General features: G+C 63.4%; 1 protein-coding gene across 1 annotated transcript; it reads right to left on the bottom strand.

Moving 5' to 3' along the window:
• Positions 1–5948: 5948 nt before the first annotated feature.
• On the bottom strand, positions 5949–10023 carry NXPH3 (neurexophilin 3). Its single transcript, XM_004684317.2, has 2 exons — positions 9832–10023; positions 5949–7563 (listed from the first exon to the last, which is right to left on the bottom strand). The coding sequence occupies exons 1-2, from the start codon at positions 9883–9885 to the stop codon at positions 6859–6861; spliced, it is 759 nt and encodes a 252-aa protein (XP_004684374.1). The 5' UTR covers positions 9886–10023; the 3' UTR covers positions 5949–6858.
• Between the last annotated feature and the right edge of the window lie 229 nt (positions 10024–10252).

The raw sequence follows: 10252 nt of genomic DNA, 5'->3' as shown, positions 1-10252 counted from the left end.
ATAGGCTTGGCCGGGCTCACCCCAGGCTGCGGACTAGGCCTGTGCTCACAGTAGCTGGCCTCTGCTTTGCGCAGCTCTGCTCTCCACGTCCCGCCCCACACAGCCTTCCGAGAGACTGAGGTCAGCCCCACTTTCCAGGTGAGGACTCACAGGTGGGAAGGCCTAGTTATTTAGCAGCCTGCCCCAGGTCTGCAGTTAGGAAGGGGCAGAGCAAGGAAATGAGTCCAGGCAGCCTGGCTCCCGCCCTGCGATAAGCAAACTAACCAGCAGAGACCGGCTCACTGCTTTGACCCCAAGTGGGCTCCCTAGGACTTGCGCTTCTACAGGCCAAGAAGGGGACCTGGGGCCCCGAAATCTGGTGTAACAGCAGAGCAGATTTTGGGGGAGGGGCGAAGTCTGGCTCTTACCATGACTGATTCAGGGCTTTGCTGGGCCCCATGAATTGACCTGGATCTCTGAAGACCTTTCTAGCTAAGATCACATACAATACCAAGGAAATGTGGGAGCAGGCGTGGCCAGCACCCCATGCTGCCCCATTCTCTCCAGCCTTCACCCTCCCTACCGCTACCCCACCACCACCCCCCAGTGCTGCACCTTGGCACCCATGGCCTCTCCCACTGGAGGGAAGGTGGCACTGTAGGGACTCCTGCTTCTGGGGAGCCCCTCAGCCAACCAGGGGCACACAGCCCCTCCCTGGAGTCACCCACGTGCAGGGAGATGGTGCCGGGTCCAGTCCTGTCATTCTGGGAGGACAGCCACGTTCCCCGCTGTGACAGTTCCCCAGCTGACAGCACTCCAGATCCAACCTGAGTCAGCGAGAGCAGCAGGCGCTTAGTGAGGCCTGAGGCTGTCAGGGGGAGCACAGGAAGCACGCTGGGGTGGGCTGGGGTGGGCATGGGGGGCCAGATGGGGGCGGCAGGGGACGGGAGGGTGTGGCCAGAAAGGCCCATGTACGGGGAGTTTATTCAACAGCGGGAGCTACAGAGCCTCCTCCATTTGGGCAGAGAAGGAAGGGGAGACCGTTTGGGGGTGGCTCGTCCTCCTTCAGTTTCTCTTTCCTCTTGCTCTTTCCTCAGCTCCAGCCACCGCATCCTACTGACCCCAGTGGCCGTCTCCTTCAGGGCAACGGCTCAAGTGCAAACCAGAACCTCTTCCCTTAGATCTGGCACACGGAGACCAGCTGGAACTTTCAGCGGCTTTATTAAACAATATTTGCTAAATGAATAAGTGCTAAGAGAGACCAGAAGGGTATTAACGTAGGAAGTCCACAAGGCTTAAAAATAGCCCCGCTCACAAACAGGGTTTCTGAGCCTGTCCCTGCTGGGCTGGGCGGCCAGCCTGGCGAGCTGCTGCTTTCTGCCTTCATGGGGAGGAGCCCTGAGGCCAGCATCATGGCGGGGGAGGGGCACTCCTCACTAGTCCCCAGAACCACAGGTTCCTCGGCTGCGCACCTCGGTCACTTCCTTCCATGTCCCAGGACGGCGCCCAAAGGGACCTGTGCCCAGGGACCAGGCCTGCCTGGTGGCTGCGGAGCTGGCCCCGCTCCCACGCCAAGCCAGCGCCCCAGGACTAGAGGCAAGCCTGCTCCTCCCCAGAGACTGAGCTTCAGCAGCCCCTGCTGCTCTCAGGGAAAGCACAGAACCAACAAGAACAGCTTGGGGTTCAAGAGCCCAGTATCAGCTCCCCAGGGCCTGCTTTGCTCGCTCGCCGCTCGGCTGTCGAACAAGCCAGAAGCCTGGGCCACCCTGGCTGTTCCGTTCTGTCTGTGCCTTTGTGGCCACCTGGGTAGGAGAAACGCCCGGCCGCCCTGGCTCCCCAAGTGATGACAAGGCAGCGCCGCCCTGGCCTGTCAGCGCTGCCCCTCCCGTCACAGGCCCCCTTCTGCATTGGACTTCCAAAGCTGTGTTGTTGCAGGTAATTAAAGGGTTTTAATTAAATTAGAATCCCATCTGGCTGGGATCAGTCAGGCCCTTAACGAGGATTGTGTGTCACCAACATCAGCCTGTGGATGGGGACTCAGGCGTGCCGGCTGAATTCGGGGACCGGAGGCCTTTCAGATGAGTAGAGAATCCCTCTGAGCCCTCCTGGGCCCACTGCAATGCAGCAGCAACTTGTTCCACCCCCCAGAATGGGGGCTGCGTGCCTCCCTGTGGCGAAAGGGGCCCCAGAGCTTCCCACGTTCGTTCTTGCCTGTGAGTCCACAGACCTTCCATGACGTGTGACCAGATATGTGGGTGCTACCTCGTGCCTGCAGATGAGGAGGCCGGGGTGCCCAGCATTATCGAATCTGGTGGAGCTAGATTTAACCACCAGAAATGGAGACATTCGACAGAAATAAGATAGGCGTTTGATTTTTCCCTGAAGTCTATAGGTAGGCAGACTTGGGGTGCTAAATGATATTTCTATTCCACAAATTTCTAGGGGCCAAGATTTCTTCTAGATCACTGCACTGCCCCTTCCAGGGTGTGGCTCCTACCCCAGGGTCTGAGCTGGCAGCTAGAGCCCCAGCCACGGCAGGATGGAGGTTGGGCCATAAAAAGAATGAGGGCAGAAGCAGGCAAAGGCATAAAGGGCACACAGACACTCTCTCAAGAGCTCCGGAAGTTGCTAGATAGCTCTGTAATCTACATGTCACCGCCAGATCTTAGTCACGTGGGCCTAGGTGCAAGAGACATGCATCGTGGGGAGCCTTGCTCCCAGCTAAGAGTGGAGAACTCCATTACTGTGGGGGAAGGGGAGATGGATATTACAACCAGTTGCCTCTACCTCAGGACAGGAACCCAAGTCTCTGACTCCATCCTGCCGGGACCCTTTCACCTGACCACACCAGGAGCAGGCTGACATTAACCTAAAGCCACCTCCAAAAACAAGAGCAGAAAGTAACATCCGTTGAGCAAATCACTTAATTCCCCCAAGAACGCTCCAAGGTATATACGATAGATGTTTGCTTTTCCACTAAGAAGCCTTAGAAGGTTATGCCGTCTGCTCAGGCCCGCCCAGCTAGCAAACCCCAGGCCCGGGATGGGCACCCAGAAACATTCCTGCACACCCGTGTGGCCTTTCATTGGCAGCCTCTGCAGTTCAGGAGATGCCAGCTTGTCCTCTGGGAGCACCTGGGGGGGGGGTGGCTCTGAGATGATAAAGCTGGAGGCTTTGAACAGGCGTCTTTTGCCCGGGTAACCGGTCAGCCCTTCAATTGGCCGGTCAAAAGCAAACCAGGGCCCCGAGGAATCAGAACCCAGCCCCCAACTTCTGGACGCCAGGTCTCCTCTGGCATTTGTGCCTTGGTGACGGTGGCAGCTGTTACTCCAGGGCTTTGGCACAATCAGCAGGTACCGCCCCCACCCAAGCTTGCCTTTGCCTCCCTGCACCCGTCACCCCAGCCCCCAGCTCTCCTGGCAGTGCCGCGGGACTCAGAGTCTTCGGAAGTAACATTTCTCTCCCACTCCCAGTCATGACATTGGCTCACTTCCCAACACGGAGCAGCCGGCTCACTGTGTCTGCTACAGGCCCCACACAGGCCCACAGGATGGTCCAGGCTGTGGTCACCCTTGACCTTCAGCTGCCTCCACCCCATGCAAACCCTCCCTCCCTGCCCACCCACCTCATGCATCTCTGCGCAAGGCCTCGCCACAGGAGGTGTCGCATGCAAGGTCACCAGCATGCCTGCCAAGGATGGGGACGGGGTGACTCAGTTCCCGCTTGCTCATCCTGGGGAAGGAAAATATGGGGGGGGGGGAGGAGAGAAGAGGAGGAAGGACCCAGACACCGCTTGCTTTAGCCTTAGGCTTCATCAGGAGGAAGTGCCAGTGGCCCTCACAGCCACAGGGGCTGTCTTCCCCAGGTGGGGCACTGAGCTCCTCAGCCAGGGCCAAGGGCAGAGGTGGCCTCCAGGTATTTGACACCTGGAAAAGAACAAATCCCCCCTGCAGTTTTTGCCCCTGGGGATGCTCCAGTCTAATGAGGAGGTAGAGGCCCTGGCTCTTGGGGGCCTCAGTCCTGTGGGGAGATACAGAGCCGTGTTCCCAAAGAGCCCCAAGCTGGCTGGCTTGCCCAGAGGCCCCATTCACATGAGGGAGACAAGGTGCCTGGCCCTGGGGCAGGACCACGGGGCCTGCTGCCAGGCCCTGATGTTCTGAGAGGTCAGAGGCCCTGAAGGCCGCCACCTCTCGCTGGGCGCAGAGACCGGCTCCTTCCAGAGGACTCGCTCTCCTGGGAGTGTCTGGAGAGCGGAAGGGCTTTGGGGTCCAGCTCTGGGCGGGGTGGGGGGAGAGGAGCTGTGAGGCACTGCTCACCCGGGAGCGGAGGTGGGAGCGGAGCCTGGGCAACCAGAGGCGGTTGGCCCCTCGCCTCCGAGGACGAAGGGGGCGGCAGGCAGCGTCTGGCCATGGCGAGAGCAGGGCCCGGAGGGCTGGTCCGAAAGAATTATGATTCGGGAGGAAATCTGTTAGCAAGATTCCAGCTGAGAAGAGCGCAGGTTACGGGAGGCAGCAAGGGGGTGAGGGTGGAGTGGGGGTGAGGGTGGAGTGTGCGTGAGGGCGAAGTGAAGTTATTAAAGTGAACCCGCGCCCGCACGGGCAGGCCCTGTGCCAGGCAGGCTGGCCCTCCAGCTGTCAGCGGCATCTGGCTCTCTGCGGGTGGAGAGGCGCCAGCGGGCGGGTCACAGTGCCCCCGGGCCCTGCTGGCAGTCAGCACTGCCCTCCTCTTCTCTCTGGGGCCGCAGGGCCACGGCGGGGCTCTGGCTGGTGTCTGGGGCAGGGGCGTCTGCCGGAGGCGATGCAGCCCCCTCGCAGGGCCTGAGCCCCTGGGCCGCTCTGTACTCAGCACTGACCCGGGGCGGGGAGGGAGCGCGTGGCTTGGAGTGGGGGGGCCCAGTCCCCGGCCTCTGCTCAGGACAGTGTTTCCGGGGGAGGGGCTGCCACGGGAGTGTGAGCTGTCCCCTTTCTGGGTCACTCCATACAACAAGGGGGCTGCTAAGGCCCCTCCTGCTCTGCTCTCAGCACAAGAGTCTGGTCCGAGCTGAGGCCCCGGGGCCGGGGGAGCCAGGCTGGGGTGAGGGCGAGATCCCCGCCCTTGTGCTGGGGCTCTCCTTATGGTGGCTGTGTGGCTAAGGGGGCTAGGGACACAGGGCTGTCCTTCCACGAGAGGGACCTGGAATGACCTCGAGAGGGCACTGGCTTCAGTAGCGGGCCCCCTTCTTTCCCTCGCTTAGCCCCAAAGTGCCAGCTGACTTCTAGGTGAGGTGCCCATGGCAGCCACCTACTCTCCTATTGGCTGGGGCGGAGGGATGGCGGCGGCGTTCACAGCCCTGCCTGCCCCGGCCGCCTGGCCATCGCCTCACTGGTGTGTCACCAGACTGAAACCCAGCACCGCTGGATCTCTGAAAGAACTCTTGGCAAGAGAAGCAGGTGGAAGTCACCATTGGGAGGAGTCAGAGCCAGAGAGGAACTTAGAGGCTGTTTGAGGGCAATGGTCCTCAAGGGTGGCCCCTGGGCCAGGGGACGCACGGCACCTGGCCACTGAGAGAGAGGGTCTCAGGCCCTCCCCCAGAAAGAAGAAATAGAGAAGAAGAAAGAAGAGGCACGAAGTCACCCAAGGCACAACGCGAATCCCGCTGGGTCACCTGCATGGCGGTCCCGGGAGGCCACACCAGGCCATACCGTCCCCTAGGCCAGCTGCTCTTGCAGACGCAGTCCCTGCCCCCACCCGGGCCAGCACCAGGCCTGGGGGCAGCCCAACTTCCCGGCAACTCCGAAAGGGGGCGCCCTGCAGCTCTAGTCTGTGTCCTCTGAGGAAAGCTGACCGGAGCCAGGCCCCAGTCCTCCCCACACACAGCTCGGAGTCCAGTGCCCCCACGGGAAAGCTTTATTCCCTGCTCCAAGAACAAGATTTTGCACACAGAACTCGACATTCAGATGATTTCACAAAACCTCCCGTCCCCCCCCCCCCCACTCCCCCATCACAGACAGACACTATAGAACAGGGCCAGCTCCCCCTCCACAGTGGCCGCTCCGCTCTAAGTTGCCAGGCCCCGGGGCCCCGAGGGAGGCACCGTCTCCCCTGGGCGAGCCAGGCCCTGACGGGAGACGCACTGGACAAGGGCGGTCAGGAGGAGCCAGCAGGGGGCAGCACACGGGCGCATCCCCGTGGCTGTGGCGCTGGGAGACCCACCACCGTCCTGCGTCTCAGGACAGTGTCCTGCCAGCTCCAGGGTGGGTAGAGGTGGGGGGCGATGGCATGAGAGGGACTTCTGGAAAGGGGTGGCCTGGCTAGAGGCAGGGGTCTAGTTGCCAAGACATCAGTGACTCGTGGGACAGCGCTGGAGTCTCAGCCCCCCTCCAGGACAAGAGACTGAGGGCTGCCCGGTGGGAGGGCGGCAGAGTTCTTCCCGTTGCCACCCCAAGGGCGGCTCCCAGAAAGCCCAGCTTCGGCGCCTAGTTGGTGTCCAGGCTGACGAAACCCCCTTCTCCTTGCTGCGTCCCTTCTCAGGATGGCAGGGAGGGAGCCCAGGTTGTAGCTCCTCCCGGTGACTTTACCTGGGTCACCCTGGTCTGTCTACCCAAGGGCCTGGGGGCCCAGCATCTGCCCGCCCGCCGCTGGGTGCGCCAGTCCCATAAAGCCGCACAGGGAACTCCTTCAGAGCTCCTGCCCCCCGGGGCCGCCGCCTCAGGCCCGGCCAGCACCTGGGGCCCTCCGGGGCCACTTGAGCCTTGGTCCCGGCCCCACATGACCTCTCCTGTCCACCCCCTCCCTGCCTGAGGTCCTCCCCTGCCCTGCCCATGTCCAGACGAATGGCCTCCTGCCGGGCAGACTGTCCTCCCAGCCCTGACCGCCATGGCCGCCGTGGCCTGCCCCGGGTCACCCGGAGGGGTAGTAGGGGGTATCGCTGTGGTAGTTGTAATCGGGACACACCTTCTGGACCAGCCTGTAGTCCGTGCTGTAGAAGGCGATGTAGACGCAGACGACCTTGAAGGGCTGGGAGCAGCTCCAGGTGGCCGAGCTCTGCGCGTGGTCTCGGGAGCAGGTCTTGGCCGGGTCGTGGGTGCACAGCGAGGTCCGGCGGCCCCGCTCCACCTTCTCCCATTCCATCCGGCAGTTGAAGATTTTGGAGGCCTTGGCTTCGATGAAGATCTGCTGCTCCTGGTGGAACTCGACGGCTTTACTGGGGGGCACCAGGCTGATGGAGATGTTGCCCTGGCCCGTGGCGTTGTGCCGGAAGTGGACGCTGAAGGTCCCGTTGCCGTGGTCCACGATCTTCCCAGTGACCAGCAGGTTCAGCGCTACCGTCTTGATGTTGGAGTAGAAGTCGCCCCAGCCAAAGATTTTCTTCACCTTGGCCGAGGGTGGGGGACTGTGGTTTGGACGGCTGGGGGGCTGCCCTAGGCTCCCCCATGCCTCCCCAGGTGGAGCCAGGAGCCCTAAGAGGGTGACATTGGCCATAGAGCGGGACTTAGGGGAGAGGTGGCCCCGCTTCCGAGGCATCCGGGGCCGGGCCTGGCTCTCGCGGTCATCACGCTCAGGGTCGTCTGCACCCGGGGGACCATCATCTTGGCCACAGATGACCTATGGAGTGAGTTGGGGGGAGAGTGAGAGCCCCACCGCCGAGGGCCCCCCTGCTCCCCACCAATCCGCATCATCTCTCCCTGGTTCCCTTCCGCTCTGTTTGCACCGGGAGCTCGCCACCTCACGTCGCCTGCTTGGCTGGGGGTGGGGGGCTTTCGTGGCCCCGGCTTGTGTGCTGAGGCTCAGTTTCTGCCACCCCCTCTCTTCCTGGCCTGCCTCTGGCTACTAGGCAGTCTGCGAGGATGGCCTGGTAGTCTCTCCAGGGACCACGGCACCAGGGGGGCAACCCTGCCCCCCCAGTCTGATGGGGAGGCCAAGCTCCTGCTCTTGGGAGAGCCCCCATCTGATGGCAGAGACATCCCCTGGCTGGCACAGAAACCCCCCCCACTCCACCCCACCCAGCCTCCCCTTACAGGAGCACTAGAGTCTCTGCCTCTGCAGTCCCCAGGTTGCTGGGGGAGAGTCAGACAGGGGGTGCCACCCCTCGACTGGGAGTGCCCCTGTTTGTCAGGACAGGTCGAAGCCCTGCTTTGGGGACTTGCTGGTTGTTTGGAGACTCCACCCCCTACCCTCAGAGGCCAGGAGAACCAGCAGACATGGAAATAGCTCAGTGACTGCTTTTCCAAGTTCAGAGGTTCAGGTTTGTGCAGGCCTGCAGGGGCGCCACCCCTGGGGAGGGAGGGGCGCAGGGGTGGAAACACTCCCCAGGGACAGCGATGGTGACGTCAGGACAGGACTTGACTTGCAGAGGGAGCAGGAATTCTTGTTCCATTTCACAAAGGAGGGCACCAGGGCTCATCGCAGAGAGCTAAGTCACACAGGGTCACCCTCCCTCGCCCCACACACTCTGGTCTCACATGTGTCCTTTCATGGGGGTGTTATCTGCACTGCGTTCCCACCCCACATCTCCTATAAAACCCAAGAGCCTCTGCTGGATCCGCTAAGGTGAATGCGACTTCCTGGCAGAGGACCAGCAGGACACCCTGACTGAGCTGGGGCACAGGCCAGCGACAGACGGAGGGGGGGGCACAGGGCGGGGGGGGGCACACAGAGGAGGTGGGGGGGCCCTCCTGCTGTGTGTGTGCTGGCTTCTGAGGGAGCAAGTGCCCTCTGAGTCTGCGTTCCCAGTATGTGGGGCACCAGCTCACAACCAGGCAGCATCTGGATTTGCTGGAATAACCCTGGGCAAAGCTTGGGGTCGCCTAAGAGGCTGTAGTCTAGGGGACTCGGAAGGGGCTTGGGATCTCTGAGCCCCTTGTTCTGGCCTGGCCATGCCCCAGACATGCAGAGGCCGCCGGCAGGCCCAGGGATAGGGCAGAAGGACTGGGGGAGGGAAGCTCCTGGGGGCTCCTAGGTAGCAAAGCTGTCTGTACGGGCTGGTGGCGGGGGTCACAGCTAAAGGCTGCAGAGCAAGGGCCGCAGGTGGGGTGTGGGAAGGTTCTTCCACGCAGTGCCAAGGGGAGCGGGCAACGGGGATGATTGTTTTGGAGAAGGAACAGATCCAGATGTGAGGCTAAGGCTTCTCCAAGACAGGAGGGGGGGCAAGGAGCTGGGAGCGGCTGGCAGGCGCGAGGTCCGAGGGGAGTTGAGCCCTGGGCTGGGGGCTGGGGTGGGATTCCCCGGCGTCCGGGGCCGCCAGGAAGCCGCGAGCGAGCGCGCCGGTTGCCGGCTCTGGGAGCCCCGCTCAGCTGCCGCGAGCGCCCGGGGCGGGAGCCGCCGGCCCAGGTCCTGTGGGGCTCGGGCTGCGCGCTGCCGGGAGAGGAGAGGAAAACAACAGGCGGGGAGGGAGGGAGTGGGAGGGAAGACCGGAGGGAAGGACGCGGGGCCGCCCCCCGCCGGGACGCACTCCGCGCGCCGGGGGACCCAGACCCCGGCCCCTCTGACCCCCGAGGGCAGGCAGAGCCCACACCCCCAGTGCAGCGGCTCATCACTCCCTCCCCCAGCCCCCACGCCTCCTCCGCGCGTCCCGGGCGCCGGGAAGGGGTCGAGTAACCCTCGGCGACCCGACCTGGCCTTTTCCCTCGTGCTGGTCACACCTCCCGCCACCGGCAGCCGTGTGGGTGGGCCCGCCGCGCCTCTCCCCGCCCCTATTAACCCTTTCTCTAGTCTCCGGCCTCGGAGCCGCCCTCTCCCCCAGCCTCCAGGCTGCCCCTCCATCCTGGGATGCTGGGGGGAAGGGAGAAAGTTTCAGGGCTCAGAAGCTTCCCGCGCTCTCCCCCAGTGCTCCGGGCCCCCGCCCCTCCGCGCAGCTCCCCGCGGACCACTCACCAGATAGAGGCTGCCCTGCACTAGGAACACGAAGCAGCAGCGTGTCAGTTGCATCTCCTCCGTGGCTCACGTGCCCCGACTCTCTTTCCTTTCGGGGTCCCAGGCCCCTTCCTCACCCCTGCTCCTTCAGGCGCGCCGTCCCATGCTCGGGTCACGGGCGACTCGCGGCCCTCCCCTTGCTCGCCGCCCAGGACCGACCCCGCCCCCTTCGGTCCAGCTGTGCAGCCGCCGCCCCCTCCCCTGGTCCAGCTGCGCGGCCAGGCTCCCTCTCGGGTCCCAGATGTGCGCCCGGAGTGACTCGAAGGGCCCCAGCTGCGCGGTGGCTCTGCCGCTCCAGACAGGCGCTCGGCGCCCCTCTCCGTTCCAGCGGCGCCGGTCTCGCCCAGATGTGCTGGGGACCCGCGCGCGCGCCCGGCCCCGG

Source organism: Condylura cristata, unplaced genomic scaffold, assembly GCF_000260355.1.
Source record: "Condylura cristata isolate star-nosed mole 26May11 unplaced genomic scaffold, ConCri1.0 scaffold00017, whole genome shotgun sequence".
In the NCBI taxonomy this organism is placed as follows: Eukaryota; Metazoa; Chordata; class Mammalia; order Eulipotyphla; family Talpidae; genus Condylura; species Condylura cristata.
Note: the sequence above shows the minus strand (reverse complement) of the source record. Positions and strands in the feature narration are given on the sequence as shown.

Bases quoted from the DNA above. Each gene is read 5' to 3' on its own strand.
- NXPH3 (XM_004684317.2), bottom strand. From the start codon at position 9,885: ATGCAACTGACACGCTGCTGCTTCGTGTTCCTAGTGCAGGGCAGCCTC. The intron at 7,564-9,831 runs GTGAGTGGTCCG...CTCACTCCATAG, and splicing joins TGCAGGGCAGCCTCTATCTG to GTCATCTGTGGCCAAGATGA.